At 44.6% G+C, this 23,949-nt stretch overlaps 1 protein-coding gene across 9 annotated transcripts in view; it reads right to left on the bottom strand.

Moving 5' to 3' along the window:
• PLEKHA7 (pleckstrin homology domain containing A7) overlaps positions 1 to 23,949 on the bottom strand; it is a 353,339-nt gene that overhangs the window by 67,567 nt on the left and 261,823 nt on the right. For 7 of the 9 annotated variants that reach the window (XM_068261471.1, XM_068261463.1, XM_068261462.1 and 4 more), the window contains one exon: positions 5,755 to 5,915. In XM_068261471.1, the coding sequence (XP_068117572.1) occupies positions 5,755 to 5,915 (161 nt within the window). Of the gene's footprint in view, positions 1 to 5,754; positions 5,916 to 10,171; positions 10,814 to 14,172; positions 14,310 to 23,949 lie in introns of those variants that run through there. The other 2 variants (XM_068261469.1, XM_068261470.1) reach the window with 2 other exon arrangements.

The raw sequence follows: 23,949 nt of genomic DNA on the forward strand, positions 1-23,949 counted from the left end.
CTAATGGGGAATGGTGGGACATCTACGAGAGGTTCTGCAGACTGGGGAGACCGGTGACTGTGGGGTGACCAATGCTAGGTGTGTAATAAGATTAGGAATGAGAGGGCAGCTAATGTCACAGAAGAGATGGCTGTGTAATAAGGGTGGATGTAAGTGAGGAATTATACATCTATATGAGAAGTGTGTCACCAGCAATTCCTTCTGCAACTTTTCTGACCTCTGTCCCAGGAGAGATCTCTACAGAAGTTGTGAAGCGACCGCCAAAACACTAACTGTGTTTTATGTGTTATGTCAGAATGTGTTTAGTTTATGATCATTAATAAGACTGAAGATAGCACAAGCTGATGTCAGTGGACCTATGGCACACAGTTCGTGAGGGGGCTCGGATCACTGCAGATAATCCTAATTAAAGGGAACCTGAAGCAAGACATATATGGAGGCTGCCATATTTCTTTTCATTTGAACAATACCAGTTGCCTGGCAGCCCTGCTCGTCTATTTGGCTGCAGTAGTGTCTGACTAACACCAGAAACTAGCATGCAGCTAATATACTCACATTGGACAGAAATGTCAGAAACACCTGATCTGCTGCTCTTCCTGTTCCAATAATCTAGCACCTATTTAGTAACAAGAGGGGAAGGGGGTGGGGGGAATCGTGTAGTAAAATCGCCCTAAAATCATTTTTGTACAGCAATTGCAAAGTAATTATGCAGCAATCCTTCCTATACATTGAATCGCAATCCCAAAAATGCTGCATGATGAGAATGATGTCTGGAATCGCCAGCGATCGCCAACTATTCCAAATTGATGAGGGCCAGTCCACCCTGCACATATCAAAACCTGACCCGTGTAAAAACAAATCTGTGAAATGGATCAGTTTTTATTGGGCACCAGTTTTCGATCCGTGGCCCTGGGTTCTGATAGTGTGTGGTGAATGAGATACATCCCTCGATCCAGAAAAATAGTTCCCTCCCCAAAATAGTGGCCTTTTTGGCGGAATGGGCTGAACGGATCCGTTCCAATGGAGCATTGTGAACTGATCTTATTGATTAAAATAACATCTGTCAGGATCAGTTCCTTTGCAGGCCAACAATGGCCAGTGTGAACCAGCTCAATTGGTGGGTACACACCATGCAATTTTTACTTCAATAAAAGATTGGATAGGGCAAAAACCATTCACAGTCTACTGACTTCCAGTGATTTCAGCTTGAAATTGATATCTTTCTATAGGGGCCCATACACATACTATTTCCCACTGATATACAGCAGATTCCATCAGTGATCGAACCTGCAGTGAAATCGTTGCGCAAACGCCGACCGATCGATTTCGGCAGAAATCAATCGTTCCCGTTGATCTGTCCACGCGAAAGATTTCGCTCGATTGCCGGCGGGTCGGGAGTGCGTCGATAGCGGCGTTCCAATGTCCGACGACCGGCGCTAGCGGCAATACAATACCTGAGCTGGCCGGCGCGTATCCCCGCTGTCCCTGCTGCTCCTTCTCCGCTGGGCTCCGTCAGACTTCACTTCTTCCTGTCCCGACAGGAGGTTTAATCAGTAGAGAGCCCTCTACTGTTTAAACGTCACCGGACAGGAAGTAAAGTGAAGCTGGAGCCCGGAGCGGAGAAGAAGACAGCGGAGACCGGGGGACTCACGCCGGCCAGCTCAGGTAATATATGCAGGGGCGCGGCAGCAGCTTCACAGATGGTGAATGGATTTCATGCTGAAATCCATTCACAATCTGTTTGCAGTAAAGGCAGCCATACGATCCCTCTCTGATCAGATTTGATCAGAGAGGGATCTATCGGTTGGTTGATCTGATGGCAAATCGACCAGTGTATGGCCACATTTAATCAGAAGTGGATTGGATAGGCTGGAAAATACTATTCGAAATACTGGCTATTGTTCCATGTGCATGTCCTTTGATCGATATCCAATTGAAAAAGTGAAAAGCTAGCATACACAAGTATGATTTTTCAATCAATGTCAGATCTAAGTATCAATCTGATCAATCGCTTAAAAGGAATCTAAAGTAAAAATTCCATGGTATGCACCCAGCTTTAGTTTCTGACCAGATTACAAACAACCAGCGAGACGCCTGCACAGTAGAGTGGACCAGATCGGGCTCAACTATTTCCGCTGGAGTCAGGGGGAAAGCTGGTACTGGCGCTATGCTGGATCCCAGTGGTAAATATTGCTGCTGATCGAAGGGAGTCTGTGCTAGATCAGTGCTGCACAGGAGGAAGGGGGCAAACCTCATTAGGATTCACAGGCTTTCCCCTCCCAAAGTAAGTACCTTCCAAGGGCACCTTTTTCTATCTCTCCCTGCTCTCAGAAGTTGTATTCTGCCAGGAAAACCTATGGCTGTAATTTGCCTATAAGTAATGTTTACTATATTCCTGACAAGGTACCTACAAGACAGAAGCTGTTACTTCCATGCCTAAAACTAACTCTTTCAGGCAGCAAAATAAAACAGGTAAAACAGCCTGGTTATTAATATGTTTTTTGTTCTGTGCATACACGTTTAGCTCATGTCACTCCTGGTACACTTTAAACACTCTTCTTAAAAACTCTCCAAATCTCCCGTTATTGAGGAACTACATAAGACATTGGCCTCAATTCACGAAGCTTATCTCCTGTCTTTAATAACGTTTCTAGAGTTATCACCATGGTGATGAGGCATGTAGTATTCAGGAAACATTTTACCTCAGGCAAACCTAAAGTTATCTCTTCTGCCTTTAATTAACTCTTCAATCCTTAAAATAACACCAGAGTTAAAGACAGGCTGTTTATTAACTGCGTGTGAAAATAACTACAGAGGAGGTAAATTAACTACAGAGGAGGTAAATTAACTACAGAGGAGGTAACTTAAGGAATGAAGAGATAAGATAACTCTCTCACTGTGTTGAGGTAAGTTTTCTCTTGCCTTATCTCCAGCATGATCTTCGTGAATTGAGGCCAATGCCATCCACTTCAGTTGATGTGATCAGAAGTTACTACAGCGCTGAGCATATATTTTGATCCACTGAAGGCCCCTTGCACACATAGTGCACCGCAGTACACTCCCCCGCCGCAGTAGCCACTGATCTTAAGGAGACGAGCCCCAGTACCCGCGATGTGATGGACGTAGGTTGGCTGACGTGGAAGCTGCGGTGCGTTGCTGAGCACTACAGAGGGGGGTACGACTCAGTTGGAGTCAGTGGCACTGCAAACAATATAGATTGTTGCAGTAGTGGTGTGGTACCCACGTGCATATCGGGCGAAATCCTGTGGTGCAAATCCTGTCTGGAAGTGTCCATGTGACTGAGGGGTCAGACGTTTCTGATGTCACTGGCTCACATGATCAGGGCCATGCAGATATCCCTGTCGGCGCAGTCTGCTGCAGGGAACAATCTACCTGCAATGGTGCAATGCATGCAGTAGGCTCTTCTGCCATGTGCAACGGCACCTGGGGCTTGATTCACTAAACCGTGATAACTCAAATATCACACCTTGTGAAAAGTTATCATATCTTATGAAAAAATATCACACCTTATCACAGTTGCGTTCCTATTGTAGTGCGCAGGGGGGCGTGGCGCACCGGTTGACAGACTGCTAGGTGGGTGTCGCCACGACCCCCCACAGCAGCAGAGCAGGAGGGGGGAAGCAGCGCTAGAAGGAGGGGCAGTGGCGGCAGCGGTGGGGAGGGGGGAAATATCCCCCCCCCTCCCTCACCTGGGACCCCTCCTTCTGCCTCTCTACCCCTCTATAGAGTAGCGGTGGCAAGTGCGGGCTCGGCGGCGGGGAGACATGCACAGAATTACTCACCACTTCCGCGTTCCAAGCGCTGGCAGCGTCATGTCGTCACAGATCTCCGCCTTCAAAGCCGCCCACTGTGCTTCCGGATTAGCGGAAGCACAGTGGGCGGCATTGAAGGCGGAGATCTGTGACGACATGACGCTGTCGGCGTTTGGAACGTGGCGTGGTGAGTAATTCTGCGCATGTCTCCCCGCCGCCGAGCCCGCAGTTGCCACCGCTACTCTTTGGAGGGGTAGAGAGGCAGAAGGAGGGGTCCCAGGTGAGGGAGGAGGGGGGGGGATATTTCCCCCCTCCCCACCGCTGCCGCCACTGCCCCTCCTTCTAGCGCTGCTTCCCCCTCCTGGGGCATCTATACTGGGGGCAGCTATACTGGGGGCAACTATACTGGGGCAACTAAACTAGCTATACTGGGGGCAACTAAACTAGCTATACTGGGGGCAACTAAACTAGCTATACTGGGGGCAACTATACCAGCTATACTGGGGCAACTATACCAGCTATACTGGGGGCAACTATACCAGCTATACTGGGGGCAACTATACCAGCTATACTGGGGGCAACTATACTGGGGCAGCTATACTAGGGGCAACTAAACTAGCTATACTGGGGGCAACTAACTAGCTATACTGGGGGGCAGCTATACCAGGCCAGCTATACTGGGGGCAACTATACCAGCTATACTGGGGGCAACTATACCAGCTATACTGGGGGCAACTAAACTAGCTATACTGGGGGGCAACTAAACTAGCTATACTGGGGGCAGCTATACTAGCTATACTGGGGGCAGCTATACTAGCTATACTGGGGGCAGCTATACTAGCTATACTGGGGGCAGCTATACTAGCTATACTGGGGGCAGCTATACTAGCTATACTGGGGGCAGCTATACTAGCTATACTGGGGGCAGCTATACTAGCTATACTGGGGGCAACTATACTAGCTATACTGGGGGTAACTATACTAGCTATACTGGGGGCGACTAACCTAGCTATACTGGGGGCAACTATACTAACTTCATTGGGGCAACTAGTTTCACTGGGGGCAACTATACTAGCTTCACTGGGGGAAGCTATACTGCGGGAAACTACTAGCTATACTGGGGGCAACTATACTAGCTATACTGGGGCAACTATACTAGCTAATACTTTAAATTACAGTTAGCTCCGCCCTCATCCGGTCATGACCACGCCCATTTTTGCCGCGAAGCATGCCGCAGGTTGTGGCCACGCCCATTTTTTTTAGTACCATGTCTTTTAATACCCAGCACCCGGTGCCAAATGCCCTAGGTAAGCCACTGCCTTATCAAAGATATCACACCTTATCAGAGTAGTATAGCGAGTGCTACATACCTGCAGGGGCTCAGTGCACGACGAGTGCCATTGCCAATTAGCAGGCATAAGTTCGGAGTGCTCACTATGCTACTCTGATAAGGTGTGTTAACTTTGATAAGGCTTGATAACTTTGATCAGGTGTGATATTTGAGTTATCACTGTTTAGTGAATCAAGCCCCATATGTGGAACTAGCCTTAGGGCCCGTTTCCACTATCGCGATTTATGCCGCGAATCCGCAGTTTCCCTGCAGGCAAATCGCGTGGGGAAACACTGCCATAGGGTATAACGGCGCCGCCGGCTGGATCGATTGCGGTAGGGATTCGACCGGAACCCCCCGCAGAACCCATAGGCTGATGGGATTCGCCTGCGATCCCGGCCATCCGCTCAGTGCCGGCGTACGTCTGCGAGACGAACGCCGCACAAGTGGAAACGAGCCCTAAAGGTAATTAATACAGACGGATGTGATCCATAGCCATTACATGTGAACATTGCTTTCAATAACTGCTCATCATCAAGCTATGGAGGACTACATATCTCAGCACGATGGAAGGCCAGTGATGAGGCAATGCCAGTCCTGTGCGTACAGCGCTGGTCTGCTCACTACCACAGGCGGATAGGCTGCACTTGCCTCTTGTTGTCCTGAGCCGTCTGGATGAGTGTGGCTTGGTTCATAGCGCGGATCCAGCCATTCATGTCCTCTTGGGTGTCTGCGCTGAAGTAGTACGTCCTCATTCCGGAATTCTCCTGGTCTCTGTGCTGGATGTAAGCCCGCATGCCAGCGTGTACCGCCTGCCACATAAAACACAAGACAGTTACTAACAATGCAAGCTAATCTGTGCTGCAGAGCATGCTGGGGAACAAATACCAACCACAGAATATGACACAAATCACTGACAGAGGGACAGAATGATGGATTATAGTGATCGATTCTAGCAGATATCAATGCCACAACATGGCCACCTGATCGATTGTTTCAACCCGAAATCGGCTGAAAGGATTGATCGGGTATGATGGAAAATTCTGGTCCTAAGGGCTAGTTTAGGTGCGATGTGTTTGACCCCCAGATGGTGTGTCCCCCGAGTGTATGTATGTCTATCTTCCACCACCGTGCCTGTGGCGAGTGCTCACCTGTGACGCCACCGCGGATCCTCGCCTCCTCTGGTATCTGGCATTTTTTTAATTGTCAACACAAGGGCCTGTACCATGTGACACCAGTGCATGTAGAGACATCAGTGAACACTCACCAGGCACAGGGGGTTGAGACACATAACAATGAATAAAATTGCCTATTTTTTACAATATTTATAGATTATTTAGTTTGAATTTGCCCATTGTAAAATCTTTCCTCTCCCTGACTCACATTCTGAAATGTATCACTGGTGGTGGTGATCTGTACGGAATGTTCATTCCTGAGAGTTCTATGCACAGAGGGAGATATTACTTGCTTGGCAGTTGGAAAAAGTCATTATTTCCCACAATGCAACGAAGTTCACAAACCGCAAACTGTTAGGACTGTGGTGATGACATCACACTGTGGGAGGGGTTTCACCATAATATCTGTTCAAGAAAAGGTAACGTTTTCTCGTGGGAAAGGAGGTGTATCAGCCACTGATTGGAATGAAGTTCAATCCTGGGTTAAAGTTCCTGAAATCTATTGTAAATTGCAGTGCAATGTGTGGGAATGCAATAGATACCAGATTCGATCAGAGAGTGATCTATCTGATGGCCAATCTGGTTGGAGATTAAATAATGTATGGCCACGTAAAGCATCCCTGAAGTACTCAGCGGTGTCTCATGTCTAAGTTACCATTGGACACATCACGCTACTCATAAGGCATTTGGAGACAGCAAGATCTCTACAGCGCTGGTCTGGCAAACCTTCCATTTTTGCTCCATTATTTATCTTTTATCATTATTAGTTTTTATCACCCACAATTTATGAAGCAGCGGCATATTGCACAACTCTGTATATCAAGTTTTCAGCAGTGTAGATTATAAACCTGAAACAGCCACCAAACAGGACGTCGGGGACGGAGGGCATCCTGCCCAGAATACAATCTCTATAATGATTCTCATTCGGCTTTGTGCGGCAGGTGTAAACTTACTAAAGGATTTGCTGAACATTAGCATTTCTCACATTTGCTCTGTGCCATCATATTTGGATAGCATGGTGGCCACATGCCTAGCATATCAATCCTGCCACACTGAGGATCCAAGCTTGAATTTCAGGCAGGACTCTATCTGCAGAGTTTGGATGATCTGTATTTGCAAGGGTTTCCACCCGCATCCTAAAAACATACTCGTAAGAGAACTGGTTGACTCCTAAAAAGGGCCTTAGACCATCGCAGGTACATTATGCAACGGTAGGGATTAGATTGTGAGCTCCTCTGAGAGACAGTTTGAGATATGAACTGAGCAATGTACCTTGTAAAGTGCTGCAGAGAGCGTTTAATATACTAAAATGCCCGGTGAATGGAAGTGAAGGCTGAGGACTAGAGATGGCCCGAACGGTTCGCCGGAGAACTTGTTCGCGCGAACTTAGCTGGTTCGAGTTCGCAGTGAACCGCGAACACTTAGTGAGTTTGACCCGCCCTCTATACTACATCATTGGGCTAAACTTTGACCCTCTACATCACAGTCAGCAGACACATGGCAGCCAATCAGGCTGCTCTCCCTCCTGGAGCCCCCCCTCCCCCACCTTATAAAAGGCAGCAGCGCTGGCCATGTTCTAACTCTGTGTGCTGCTGTATTAGTGAGAGAAGGGAGAGACATTGGAGAGATAGGGAAAGCGATAGTTAGTCTGTTAGCTTTCTCCTTGCTGATATTTGTTGATGAAAAGCACCCCAAAACAGCTGTGTGTGCCACTGACACTGCATATACAGCCCTGTCTGTCGCAGCTGGCCCTTGCTAATTGCTGTACTGTGCCAGGCCCAGCACATTCAGTGCATAACTTTAACTGCCTCTGTGTGACTGCACTTTGCATTATACAATACCACCACCTGTCAGTGCATACCTTTTCCCTGCACCTGTGTGACTGCACAATTGTATTATAGCAGCAATCACTGCATGCCTTTTCCCTGCACCTGTGTGACTGCACAATTGTATTATAGCAGCAGTCAGTGCATACCTTTTCACTGCACCTGTGTAACTGCACATTGTATTATACCACTAGCAGTCAGGTCAAAAAAGTGTTTAGTACCACACCTTTATCAAAATGAATGAGGCATGGATCCCGGAGGGCTACTGCCTGCTCGAAGACGAAGTCAGTGCCCACACACAGCATCTCTGCCTGCACGCCGTGTGACTGCCTGCCCCAAGACTAAGTTAGTCCCCACACAGCATCTCTGCCTGCCGGCTGCTGCTGCCTGCCCCAAGACTAAGTCAGTCCCCACACAGCATCTCTGCCTGCCCCAAGACTAACGGTGGCCACACACGATACGATAAAATGATCCGATTTTATAGCAATTCAATAAATATGATCGGATCTCCCGAAAAAAATCGAAAGCTTTTTTTCATTAGACTGAAAAATCCGATTGGATTTCCCTTTTTTTCGATTTTTATCTATCCGGAATGCTGGATATTTTTCTCCAATTTTTCTAAAGATTGTATGGTGTGTGTTAGATTGCCAATTTATTAATATACACACCCTAGCAATTTTCTCAGAGTTTCCAAACATTTTTATCCTAATTGGGGAAATATTGAACATAGGTCATATTTTTGAAATGTTACAATCCGTCAGAAAAATTGATTGCAATTCTTGAACTGAACAGATATTTAAAAAATTGTATGGTGTGTGGCCACCTTAAGTCAGTCCCCACACAAAAACTCTGCCTGCAGGCTGCTTGACTGCATTCTCCGCCACCACCAACAGGGTCCAGGACTCCAGGTGGATTACTGTATTTTTACGGCCACTGCTGCTAGCAGCGGCTGCTACCAAACATAATAATTTTTCTGGTGTGTGTACATGCCTGCCTAATTTTTCTGGCTGCACTGCGACAACAAAACAAAAGGCATGTACATGTGTAATTTCCCCTTCGTGATCGGTACCTTGCCGCGGTGAAGGGGCTTGCGTAACACAATGAAGCAATGACCTACGGTATATGAGTATGTTTGGGGGGGGGGGGGGCACATCCAAGATAAGGTCATTGCTTCATTGTGGACAGACCAAATTCGATCAGCTGGACAGTCACTGTTGTTCTGTCATTGAGCTACCTTAGCCCGACCATATGGGCTGGAAAGCCGCCATCACCTGCACTCTCGCCATTGTGCGCACCAGTCCAGCACGGCCATCAATACACGGTGCATTACACAATGAGTTTGGTCTGTCAGTGTGAAGCAGTACACTACTTACACTAACTGCTGATCCATGTATACACACGCAAGATGTTTTCAAGCACTTTAGGCCTCCAATTTAGCAATGCGATTTCTGCCTTTTAGGGATTATAACCCTGCTGTGCGATTAATCCGTAATTTTCCCTGGGACTTTTGGCATGTATCTCACTCCGCCATGTCCCCCTCCAGGTGTTAGACCCCTTGACACATCTTTTCCATCACTTTTGTGGCCAGAAACAGTGTTTGTAGTTTTTCAAGGTCGCCTGCCCATTGAAGTCTATTGTGGTTTGTGAACTTTTTCGGAAGTTCGAGTTCAAGGTTCGCGAACTAAAAATCGGAGGTTCGAGCCATCTCTACTGTGGACCTCTTTCGATGCAGCTTATCTACTGACCCCCTCCACGAGTTTGCCAAGCAACAACTTAAGGGGTCTATAAATTACCCGATTTTGCAGGCCAATCGACAGTTCAATTCAATAATTTTATCAGAGGAGAACGGATACCGCAACATGAGTAGCAGATCCATCTTTTGATCAATTTGCAGCCGAAATTGGTCAAAAAGATCGATCGGGCAAGCTGGAAAATCTCAGTCACAAGGGCAAGATCGGGTGCACAGCGTTAACAGTGTTTGATTCCCCGAAGGCAGACAGACACCCGGCCATTGTCTGACCAAGTCCACGTGTATCTCAACCCTCCCCAGCAGTGTTGAAAGCTCACCTGTCACACCAGCACAAATCACGGCCTCCTTCGCCGTTTGGCATCACTGCGAGAGCCTGTACTATGTGGCAGGCGGGCCTGTAAAACTGCACGCGCCACGGGGGAAGGGGAGGCTGGCAATAGATCCCTCTCTGATCAGATTCAATCACAGGGGGATCCATCTACTAGTCGATCTGCTGGCAGATCAACTAAACTACGGCCATCTTACATCAGATCTGCTGATAATAAAGTATGGATATTTGTCATGCTGATGGTCCCTAATACTTCATATACCACAGAGGAACTTCTATTCAGGCAGCCAGAGGAGCAGAAGCTGCAGCCAATGAGTAACATGTCCTCACGGGACTTTATCGCACTTTCTGTGATTCCACCGTAACAAGCCTCAGTGACAGGAGATAAATCACAATAACGTCTATCCAGAGATCAGACATTTCCCTCCGTAATCCCGCTGCTATTCCGTCACCTCGCTTCACACTGACAGGTGACAAATGAAGAAGGACCAATGTCACAGGGAACAGATAAAGCCCTCTACACCGGCTGTGACATTACAAGACCAATCCAGATACCCGATTATGATTACAAGCAGGGATGCCAGATCACATACAACTCCAATACAAATACAGTGTCTCAGATAACACAGCAAGGTGTGCTGATACCAGAGTATTATATGGCAGTTCATTTACCTAGTTCTGCACACTGAGCACTTTATTAGAAGCTTCTGTACACCTGATTTATTTCAGGTAATTATCTAATCAGTCAATCATGTGGCAGCATTGTAGTGCAAAAAATCATGCAGATACAGGTCAGGAGCTTCAGTTACTGTTTACATCAAACACCAGAATTGTGACCTCAGTGACTGTGACAGTGGCATGACAGTTTGTGCAAGATGGAATGGCCTGGTTATTTCAGCAACTGCTGATCATTTTTATTCTCACGCAAAACAGCATTTACTCATGATGATGTTAATGCCCTGCAACTGGTATTGTTTAAAAGGAAACATCCATATCCCTCTCAGTTTAGGTTCCCTAAAAACATGCCATGAGTAGCATTTTTGGAGATAGTAGTAACTAGTGTTGGTGCCTGCCGCTCCAGCATTGGGACTCTCTGAACCTATCCGACAAGGGCCTGTTGAATAGGTTTGAGTGGTCGCACTCCTGTCCCTGTACAAGCATGGCCAAACTGCACAGGAGAAATAACAGCCGCGAATGCGCAGTAGCAGAGCCACTTGTGCACGGCTTTTTCCACTATACATGAGTGGTTTCAGGCTACTGCGCAGGAGCAGGCTGTCAGTGCGCCTGGGCTGTCTGGCCGTACTTGTTCACAGACGGCAGTGCAAATGCGAAGAAGAGGAAGGTTCCAGCAGTGGGCTCAGGGAGGATCAGAAAAGCCTCTGGAGGATCCAGAGGCTTCCCTCAGTGCTAGACTACTTTAGGGAACCCATCAGGGAAACCTCATACTGAAATTCAGCTAATGTGATTGGGTGGACGGCACCCTCTCAAACTGCTAGGTTTCCAATTGGTTGTAGTAATCCACGCCCACACTATTTGGCCAATCACAACCTGCTGTAAGGGGGTAATCTGATTGGCAAACTGTTTCCTAGGAGTCCTCTAAAATAGACTAGCGCCCTTCCCTCTACTGATGGAAGTATCTAACTTTTTATTTTATTTCATAGGTTTGTTTTAAACAAAATCAATCTCTTTCCTGCCACTCTCGCTCTTAAGCTGCTACTCCACACACATATCAGGTACAAGGACTGCAATTTACTATATAACCCCACATTACCAGAAATAAGAACTGCAATACACACCCTCATTTCATAAAAAGGAAAACATGTTATTGTTAGGTTGCTATGGATGGGGAGAGGAGACGGTGATGCTGGCTCAGTTTAACGTACGGGGCTTTAGACTCTCAAAAGTAAAGAATGGTCGGGGTACACTACTATGTGAAACACTGTGCGGGAAAATAGTGCACCAGTGTACGTTACCACTCTTTACCATAACATTTTGGGAATTTATTACCTACACTATGTAATGCCATTACATGAGATTTTAGAGGAATTTCTATATACTAGGGACAAGGCCAAAAGCCAATATTGGATGGACGGGATCTTTAGAATGTCAGATATGATTTTGTAGTGGAAATCACTGCATGAGTTCATAGTAGTAGCAATAGGGTATTGTACCGTGTTAGCCATCAGTAAAAGCAAGAAGTTTTGAATCAGGTTGCTACCATTTTTTGGCTAACTTAAAAAAATATGAGTAAGCAAGCTTTCAGTTGTATAACCTTCGTCGGGCTTCAATTTTGTTTGCAAACAGGATTGAAGCCCGATAAAGACTATACAGCCAAAAGCTTGCTTACTCTTATTCTTTTAAGTTAGCCAAGAAATGGTATCATCCTGATTCAAAACTTCTTGCATGAGTTCAAGGACAATTCTGAAAACCATTGTTTGTGAACAAAGTTTGTTACTGTATTCACAAAAGCAAAACTCTACCATGCAAAAAATAAACCATTATAAAATGAAAGATACAACAAAGGTGACCCCAAATTGTTGAGCAGCTAACATACTGTATTGGGCAAGAATGGGTCAATGCTTTTCAATTATTTCTCAGGTGTCATGTTGTCTTTGTACTCTTTCCAATTAAACATACGACTTACCTAACATTTAATTTCAAAAAAAAGAGAAAAAAAAAAGAACACCCATTCTTTACATTTTACACAACACTTTATCGTTGTTGTTGTTTAGAAATGGGGCTTTTGACATATTTGACATAAATTGTAAGCTGTAAATCATGCAATGATGCCCCTTCTCATGGAAATATTTAAATATGATACAGGTAGTCCCCAACTTACGAATGGCCAAAAAATTTTGAAATTTGATTGTGGGAAAAAGTGAAAAAAAATTTCAACAAGAACTCGGGAAAATAATCTTTAAAAACTTTTTTTTTAGCGGGTAAAAGGACATTTTTCTGCAGTACACTAAGGGCACAAGTGGACAGAGTCGACAAAGTGGGGCGACAGAAGGCATGGGAGAACAGAGGTGGCACAGAAGGGTACACTGGAGGTGCAGGTGAACAGAGGTGGCAAAGAGGACACTGAAGGCACAAGGGTAGCAGTGACACTGGGTTGGGGAGATACTGGTGACACACGGTGGCATAGAGGAGGTACAGGGGATAGAGATGGCACAGTGTTTTAACTTATGGATTCACGTTGAGAACGAACCTGTGACTACCTGTACAACAACACTCCTTACATAGTTACTTTGGCTGAAAAAAAGACATCTGTCCATCAAGTTCAAACACATAGATTGCAATGTACTACAGAGCAGTATACTTTGTAATGGCTCTCCTAACATAGCAGGGACATACAGGGACTGCAATATAGTAAATAGCTACTTACTAAATGACATTCCATACATAACAGACATATCTGATAACTGTATACTAGTGCATAACCTCACCCTTACATCACATGCAGGGACAGCAATGTATTTTTTAACTGTATACTAAATTATATATCAGATACATAGACTGCAATACACTATTTAGCTGTATACAATATTATGCAATATAATGGCATCCCTGACATAAGCTATACAGACTGCACATACAACTGTATACAACTCCCCTTGCATATCAGATGCATACATACACAATTCAGTATACTACATAGCAGTATTCTATATGATGGCACACCTATACTGACTTCTGAGCCAGGAGAAAAAGCAAACTAAACAGGATTAAATATTCTGCAGGCTACATACACGTAGCTTCTCCCATGCTCACTCGTCCATCACTATACCGTACAAATATACAGCACCCATTCCCGTCCATCACTATACCGTACAAATATACAGCACCCATCCCCGTCCATCACTATACCGGACAAATATACAGCACCCATCCCCGTCCATCACTATACCGGACAAATATACAGCAGCCATCCCCGTCCATCACTATACCGGACATAGTAGCACAGTTGTGAGAAGTTTCTCTGTGTCTCACCCCATGGCTGTATCTGGGACGCTCCTCTCCGAGCGGCGGAGACTATACAGTGAGACTGGGAGCGCCGGACTCTGACAGATTCATCACTAACGTGAAGTGACAGGCAGTGACCACGGCTCTGGTGGGATCAGCAATTCTCGCAGTGATCTCAGTCAACTGTTTATTCAACCAACAATGGACGCTTCTATTCGCTACAGAGTAACAGCGGCCCCAGGGAGCCAATAAGCACAGACTCCATTCATGCTGCTGCCTGTAGTGTGTTTATCCATAGCGATATATACAGCAGAGGGTCACCAAAATCTGTAATATCAGGCAGGAGGACAATATACAGGGATGGAGAGAACAGGTGCTGCACCCACAACCGGTATTTCAGTGTTAGAGAGGAGAGATTAGGTTTAACTCTCTCTGGGGAACAGTGGTGGTGATAGCTCTGCTCCCTGAGGTTACAGCTTTGTTCCTCTGCTTCATCCATTACCAGTGGCTCCCCTCTCCATGCAGGATTCTTCTAGCTCTCAGGGACATCTCTGCACTCTTCAGGTCTTAGGGCTCGTTCAGACTATGCGCGCTGCCGTGTGCATTTTGGCAGCGCGCATAGTGTGCGACACGCAAGAACGGTAGAAGGGCACAGACAGCCCTTCTACCGTTCCCATCATATGCGCTGCACAGCAGCAAGACGCGCTATTGCGCAGCTGCTGCATTTTCTGGAATGGCAGCACAGATCCCATTCACTGTAATGAATGGGATCTCTAGCGCAGATGTTGAGCGATCATACGCCTTGCGTTCCGATCACACAGCCATCTGCGCTAGATGATGTGAACGAGGCCTTAAGACCTTACATATCTGCTGCCCTTATTTCCATCTCCAGCTACATTCTTCTGTTAGGGGCTTCAGTAAGGAAACTATGCTCTCTTGAGTTCAATCCTGCTTTTTTCTTCACCCCCCCCCCCCACTCCCCCTCACGCCGTTGATTCTAAAACTTATTTTGAATTATGAAGATTGCAGCAGGAGGGGGAGAAAGCCTACACTGGGTGGGAGCATACATAGAAAGGCCGGAACTACTGTGTTGAGATATTCCTCAAACACAAAAAAATCCAATGGGAGACTCCACCTATTACTGCAGTATCAGCGCACACAGGGTCTAATGACACAATGGCCTCAATTCACTAAGCTTATCTTCTGTCTTTAATAACTCTTCTAGAGTTGTTACCATGGTGATAAGGCATGTAGTATTCAGGAAACATTTTACCTCAGGCAAACCTAAAGTTAACTCTTCTGTCTTTAAGTTAACTCTTTAATGCTTAAAATAACTCCAGAGTTAAAGACAGGCTGTTCATTAACTGCATGTGAAAATAACTACAGAGGAGGTAAATTAACTACAGAGGAGGTAAATTAACTACAGAGGAGGTAACGTAAGGAATGAAGAGATAAGATAACTCTCTTATGCTGGGAATACACGGTTCGTTTTTGCCTTCGTTTAAACCTTCGTTTCGATTGTGCCTTTTGTCCTTTTCGATCCCGAAATAAATCGGTCATACGGTTAATATCACCACCCACGGTTTCGTTTTTTTTTTTCGATTCTGATGGTTTCGTTTTTCCAATGATCGAAGGCTGCAAAGAAACGAAACGAAAATCCCTTTTTACAGGGACAGACTAGCATAAACGAATATATAATCGATCTGAACAGCCATCAAGCCTACCAATGGCTCGATTAGATGGATAAAGAGAGATAATATCAAACATGTTCGATCACTAGTCGTTCGTTTTTGGGGTCTATTAATCGAAACTATAATGAGATTATGACTATTTTCACATACGTTTTCAACACTCGATTCGTTTACCGAACGAATCGAAGGTTTAAACGAAGGCAAAAACGAACCGTGTATTCCCAGCATTACTGTGTGGAGGTAAGTTTTCTCTTGCCTTATTATCTCCAGCATGATCTTAGTGAATTGAGGCCATTGACACAATGCATGGGCCAGCAAATACCCTGAAGAAGCTGCTATAAAGACAGCCGATAAGTTCCAGTACTGGTTGTCATCTGTAGGCACAGTGGCCTCCTGGCTTGGCATTGTCTATCTGACATCAAACAATATAGTAAAATGCAGTAAATTATTCAAGGTATTCAAGATACCCACTAACAGTATTTTTCCGACCATAAGATGCTCCTGACCATAAGAAGCACCTAGGTTTAGAGGACAAAAATCAGGGGAAAAAATATAGACTGTATATTCTGGCGTATAAGACTACTTTTTAACCCTTGAAAATTTTCTGAACAGTCTGGGGTCGTCTTATACTCCGGGTGTAATTGATGCCGGGTGATATGCCCTATCCTTTCACTGCCTCTCAGATCTCGCTGCTGAGGACTGTAGTGAAGCGGCGCAGGTGCACATGTGTGAGATCTGAGAGGCAGAGAAGAAGGTAAATAGGATACAAGGGTGGGCCAGACAGGAGAAAGAGGCGTGTTTTATGGGCACAGCGCAACCTATTCTTCCATACCTCTCTGATAAACAGGTAGACAAGGAGAGTTGACCAATCCACTTAGGGAGAGTTGACCAATCCAACCAGTCAATTGCCTATATACTGTTTTTTTAATGTTTTATTTGGAGTGCGTTGGAAGAGGGGTAATCTTATATGGCGAGTATATCCCAAACTCTATATTTTAACTCTAAAAGTTGAGGGGTTGTCTTATACGCCGGAATATACGGTACAAAACCTGGTGCATCCATGGTAAAGGGGCATCTTGTGGATTATGCCCCCTTGTACCTCTGTGTCCTCCTCTGTCTCCCTTGTGTCCTCCTCTATGCCCCTTTGTGTCCCCGTGTGCTACATTTGCCCCCTGTGTCCTCCTCTGCATGGGCACAGTACAGGGAGTCCCTGACATTGCGGCGGCTTGGAGGTTCGTATTGTCAGGGGTTCACATGTCAGGAACTCCCTGCATTTGGACTGTAAGATGCGGTGACTTTTCCCCCTCACTTTTGGGGGAGAAAAATTGAGTCTTATAGTCCAAAAAAATACAGTATATGGTAATTTCCCTGGTTTCAGCATCAGAACTTCTTCCTTTACCTATATTATTCCTGCATATTGGTATGTGAACCCTGCCAACCCAGTGATGCATAGCCTAGGCTGATTAACGATGAGGAGTATTCTGGGACACATGGTATAGTTTCTATTGGCTTTAGAATTCTCCGAAAACAAACATTTCGCAGAGATCACTTGCCAGGACTAAAGATGTTGGCACCTGTGATACATTTCTGAAAGGAAACCAGGGTCAGGAAAGACTTTACAATGGGCAAACACTGGATACCTAATCTATAAATGAATATAGTTAAAAAAATGTATTCATTGCGTTATTTTCACTACAATGTCTCTTTAACTTACTCAAAGAGGATTTCAAAACTGGCAAGGAAGGGAGAATCTTTGAAATTATTTAGGAGCCTGGAAGCAGGACTGATCAGCAGCCGGAACTATGTGCCTGAGTCACTTTGTATTTTAATTTTCCTTGTGTTTGTATTTGAATAGCAAATATGAGTCTGTTGGGCACGGCACATTTCAGGCAGGGGAAATCTGTAGGGCAGGCAGACAGTGGGGAATGACTGATGGGGGCTCCCCAGCCAATCCCAGCTTCCTCCAAAAGCCTCTCAGCATACTAATGCACAGGTGTCAAACTCCAGTCAAGCGGGCCAAATGCAGCCCTCCTAGCCATTTAAAGTGTTCCTCGAGAGGTTTGAACGTTCAGCATTGTAAGCAATATAAGAACAATACACTGTCAGAGGATGACTGTTTCTGGTTGAAGCATTATCAGTCTAAGCCCAAGTGCAGCAACAACACAGGACCCGTCCTTGGATACAAAGACCCTTGTGTGGTAGCTACACACACCCTCTCCCCATATAGCAGGGTAGCAATATTAACCTGCTTAAGTGCTGCGACATGTCTCTTTTGTTCTTGCTGGCAGCTGTGCACTCTATACTTCCATACCTCCAGATCATGTGACATACATCCGGAGTCAGATGTATGCAGCATAGAGCACGAGTCAGTCAGGAAGATTAGAGAAGACCGAAGCAGCACTGGAGCAGGCAAATATTAAACTGCTCTTCTGCAGAAAGAGGAGGAGCGGGTTCCCAGGCTCTCCCACGGTTTCTATAGTTACGCCACTTAAAGGACCACTATAGTGAAAAAAGTAAGCAGTTAAAAGTTGACAGAACCAACAGGTTTTGGACTAGTCCATCTTTTCATGGGTGATGCTCAAGCTTTTGTTTGATTTCAATAGCATTTCCTGAATGGCAGTTGCTTAGTCTGACTTCCAAAATCAGTTAAACTGCCATTTAGGAAGTGCTTCTGAAAAAAAAAAATAATCCTGAGAATCCCCCATGAAGAGATGGACTAGTCCAAAACCTGTCAGCTCTGTGATCTTTTAACTGCTTACTTTTTTCACAATAGTGGTCCTTTAATTTGAGACAGTTTAATAAATGTTAAATCTTAACAATTTGACCCGTGACTTAGACTATATTTTAGGGCCCCTTGCCCCTAATGTGATTGAGTTTGACACCCCTGTTAACTAATGGTAGGTATATGACTTTGCAATACATGTAATAAATTAGATTCTACACAAACATCAAATCTCAATTAAACCTATTAAGATTATGGCTTTTATGACTGATGCTACAATCAAAGTATTGAATGAATATTGAGGAGACATGCCTCTTTGCTTGATCAATGCGGGCAGGTGGGCAAGAAAGCTGGGGGTGGGAGTGGTATGGGAGCGATGTGTGCATAGTTTTATACTGCATCCCATTATTACCAAGCTGGTAGCCGAATCCCGTGAGAGTCTGCTGGACTGACAGACATGCCCCAGCCTTCGGAGAAGCAACAGCACACTTTTTCCAGGTCAGGGTGGGAGGGGATTTCAGCAACATATAGACAATTACAGTGAAGAGGTGAGTAAATTAAATTGTCTGTTCTCTACCACAAATTGGTGGCCATATTGACAAACAGATTTAATAATTTTACAGAATCGAGAGAGAATCAAGTGTGTTCCAGTATACACGATTGAAATTAACTGATCGATATCTGGTGAATCACATTGATTTGTCGACAGAGCAGGATGGAAGTTATCAGTCGATTGTAAAGGAACTGTTCACATGATTTTGCAAATGTAAACAGAGGAGCCAAAAGAATAAAACAGGCTAAAATAGTTAAAAAGACAGGCGCCTGGTGCGTCCCTGACCTTATATGGTTATATGCTCCCTTTTTTATTGCCTGAAGAAGCATGACTATACCTGTGAAAAGTGTTGCAAACACTTTGTGGAGTATATTATTACATTTATGCCTTTTGAAATTGACAGTTGTGTGTCTGATTTTAGGAGGTAAGTCCACCACTGCCTTCCAAGCATTTTTAACTATTTTAGCCACCTGTTTACATTGCAAAATACTTGTATCCACCCCTGGTGGAGGGGTATACCCCCTTTCTCCTATCTACAGAGAGCGACTTCTTAATCCTGAGTGGGGACAGGTCTAATCTCCTCACCTGCCCATACAGTGGTTGCCTATGAGGTAACCCTGGTTTGTGAGTATACTTTTGTACTCTTTGATAATGTATCTTCTATCGATACATACTACACTATATTGGGCTCTCAGTGTCATCTCTTTTCTTCACATGATTTCAGTCAACAAAATTGATTTTTGGCTCCAGAGCATGGAGGCACAACATAGTTCAAATTGATTATTGAAGCAGAATCACATAGGATCTCGCTTGTAATGTGTGGGCCACTAGTCGATCAACCGCACTGTAGTTGATCACTCCAGGTTGATTGCTTAATCAATCAATACAAAATTGCTAGATGTATGGCTCCCTTTACTCCTCCAGCACTATAACCTTCCACAGTTTCTGACCTCAATCACATTTGTTCTCCAGGCATTTCTATCAGCAGTGACCCTTCTAACTCTTCTACATCATTATGTCCTCATTTCCTTGGTCTGGTGTAAGTGGGCAGCCAATCAAGCAGCTTCTTATAATGTATCATTATGCACTTCACAGACATGTGCAATCTATCTTATTCTCTAGGCCTGAAATTAGATCTATTTAGAGGTCACAGAGACCTATTGCATATGTAGTGGCGATGCCCTGAACATCATAAGTATTGGGTGGTAGTTCTGAATCTGCTAGACCAGATTTTTAAAATATAAGTAACTATGAACGAACTAACCTGTATTTTAGGCTGTACGGTTTATTTGGTGTCTGGGGATGAGAAGGAGAAAATTGCAGCTGTTAGAGTGGGGCCGGCTATGGCTACAATGGCGACCTGGGCAAAAATGACATGCCGAGGAGCGCTTCCCACTCAGATCCACTGGTGGCCAAAACAGGCTGCAGGTGCAATACAAGTGAATGAAGCCGCCAACTACACCGCATGAAAAGGCAAATGTGTTCTTTATAGTGGTGCAACATACGTGATGTGCTCAGCAGGGGGGTTTGGCAACAGCAGCAGGGTGCACCACATCCAGTGTGAACAGACCCTAAGGGCTGATTCACACTACATGCTGTGTTGTCAGGTCTGATGCACCACACATGGGGGTGTATGAAAAACTACGGTAGGTTAAGGCCCCTTTTACACTTAATTGGTTGCTCTCAGTTATAACTGAAAAAACTGTTTTTCAAAGTAATGCCCATGTTTTCCTATGGCACCTTTCACGGCTATGGAAAAAACGCGTACCAACGCATACTAACGCACACCAACTGATTAAGTGTAAAAGGACCCTAAGCAGAATGCAATACATTACATCATATGCATTACACTCTACTTATGTGTAAAACTTTTTGCAGATAATTCTGCTTACTGCAGTTTATTGCATATACTCCATGGCGTGCAATCTGCATGGTAACATGAAAGTCCATAGAACTTCAGGTTACCACTCACAGAACAGCGCTTTCCGGTTTAACATGTCTCAGAACATTCTTGTTAGATTGTATTGTATAGATGCCATCAATGTCCGTGATGTAGCGTGAATCGCAATATTAAAATAACGGTTATATTTATCGATATTTCACTAGACCTTACTTTAACCCTACACTCACACAGAACCCTCCCTCTACCTATGCCTAACCCTAAGATCTCCCTCTACCAATGCTTAACCCTAAGACCTCCCTCTACCGATGCCTAACCGTAAGACCTCACTCTACCGATGCTTATCCCTTAACCTCCCCAGGTGGTGCCTAACAATTAATCCCCCCCCCCATTCCTTAACCTACCAACCCCCCACCTACCGTAGCGCCAGCTACGTAGTGCAGAAATTTGAATATCGACATGCCTTGACGCCCTTTGTTCCTGTGCCGCCGTAAATAACCATTCAGGCTGTACGTTAGAATAATCCCCTTCCTGCAGGAGGCATTAGCTGCGCAAACCAGGGATAATCGTTGCTTGTTTTACCCACCTGCACAAGCTGAGTGCCTGAGTGCCTGGCAGGAAGCTCTCACACTCCCCGTTTTCGATATAAACAAGTTTGGATTAGCCTAAGCATATTCAAAAGCACAATACAAGCAATTTCCAATAACGTGCCATCAGTCCTGACAATACGCAAAGCTGAACTGATGAGATTACCTCTTTCTCAACAAAGCTGAGATTCCTCTATAAATGCTTTAACATTCTCATAATGATCATTGTTGACTTCTATTATGTATTTTTTCCTGAAGGCCTTTTTCTCTCACGTAGCTTTCTCATGGTTCACTGCCAATCCTATTTTGTTTGTCTCAGCCGCCACCTCTAAAATTGTTCCTCTCATTGAACCCTCACCCGGGGCTATAATTAGGAGATCATCAGCATATGCTGCCACCTGACTCATTCGAAATGCGATATTACTGTTCATATCAACTTCACTAAGTGCATCATCCAGCAGCGCGATAGAATGCAATGCGGACAATGCCTCCCTTGTCTAATGCCTTGCTTTATTTCAAATGAGTCTGTCATTTTACTACTGAGCTCACCCATTGCTCGTGATCCTAGTAAAGTAACTACAAACATACTTATAAGCTTTTGTGGTAATCACAGAAGATAGTAAAAATTTTCTCTCTTCAGATTGTTAAAAAAATTGCTTGCGGTTGAAAAAAAAAATGTACACAAAACAAAATTATGCTCAAAATGCTGATTGTTCATCTGTGTATCATCATCATCATCTGTTTCTCTGCACTGCAGACAGAGAAGCAGATCAGGGGGCAGTACTGTGCTGTGCACAATACGAATACTGATGTACAGTGAGCCTGGGTTCACACTACAACACACACAGTGTGTACGGACACAGCGTATCCAACGTACGATAGGCTTTGTCCATCCACTTCCATTTTGCTAGTTCTTGTCTAGTATGCATTGGTAGTTCTGGTTTCTCCGTTTATATCTGTGGTAGTGGACAGCTCCATAAGTCTCTGCTGCTCGTCCAATGGAAAATATATTAGATAGAAGGTCCAATATACTGGCAGCAGGCAACTGGTATTATTTCAAGGAAATAAATATGTCAGCCTCCATACGTCTTGCTTCAGGTCCCCTTTAAAGAGGAACTCCAGTGAAAATAATGTAATAAAAAAATTGCTTCATTTTTACAATAATTATGTATAAATGATTTAGTCAGTGTTTGCCCATTGTAAAATCTTTTAAATCCCCGATTTATATTCTGACATTTATTACATGGTGACATTTTTACTGCTGGCAGGTGATGTAGCTGCTGTATGCTGTTTTGGCTGTTGGGAACAGCTGTAAACAGCTATTTCCCACAATGCAACAGGGTTCACAGACAGGAAACTGCCAGGAGTACCTCTGTACTCAGAGCTTCTTGTGGGAGGGGTTTCACCACAATATCAGTCATACAGCGCCCCCTGATGGTCTGTTTGTGAAAAGGAATAGATTTCTCATGTAAAAGGGGGTATCAGCTACTGATTGGGATCAAGTTCAATTCTTGGTCGGAGTTTCTCTTTAACCTCTTGCGGACAGCAGTGAGTGAAATCTGCGTCCTGTTTGGGAGCTGATATGTCTGCAAGGGCATAGATTTCAATCACTCTCGCCGCGTAGTCTGCTTGCTCTTACTGTTTGCGCTACTCTGTTGTCGCTGCAGCCCGCTCGCTCTGCTGTCACGCTTTCATTGGCTCCTGACTCCATGAGCCAATCACAGCTCAGCTTTTGGAAACAAGAAAGAAAAAAAGTCTCTAGGGGGCCAGAGACTGTTCATCCAAAAGTGATTAACAGGCTTTGAATGTTTACATCAGTCATCGCAGTTTCGGTTACAGCCAGAAAAATCATGCAGGACCTGAGATTGCCATGGTGACAACGGATCCTATGGATAACATTGGATCCATCGACAGTTCCATCTATCCATTGAACGCCGTCGCAGAAAATGGTACAAAGGGAAATAATCTGCACCCAAGCAGTTTCAATGAGTTAAACAGTCAATGGTTACTATAAAACGAATTTTCTTTTATTAAACACACTTTAGAAAATAATTTTAGCTTTGACTGCATTTAATTATTTTCTCTGTGTTTAATAAAGAGAATTAGTTTTATAATAACCATTGACTGTTTGACTCACTGAGACTGCTTGGGTGCAGATTATTTTCTGTTGCTTTCCCAATATTTATTTCCTAAATAGTGATGGTTGTGTCTAGGAGAACTCATGGAGGAGCATGTGATTTGTTTGATCAGCGGTGATCACATCCTGCTTTTTCACATCATCATAACTAGCTAATCAGAGACATGCATAACTATCAGCTAAGGAAGCTGATCACATTCTTCTCTCTGAGTTC

This window comes from Hyperolius riggenbachi, chromosome 11, assembly GCF_040937935.1.
Source record: "Hyperolius riggenbachi isolate aHypRig1 chromosome 11, aHypRig1.pri, whole genome shotgun sequence".
Taxonomy (NCBI): Eukaryota; Metazoa; Chordata; class Amphibia; order Anura; family Hyperoliidae; genus Hyperolius; species Hyperolius riggenbachi.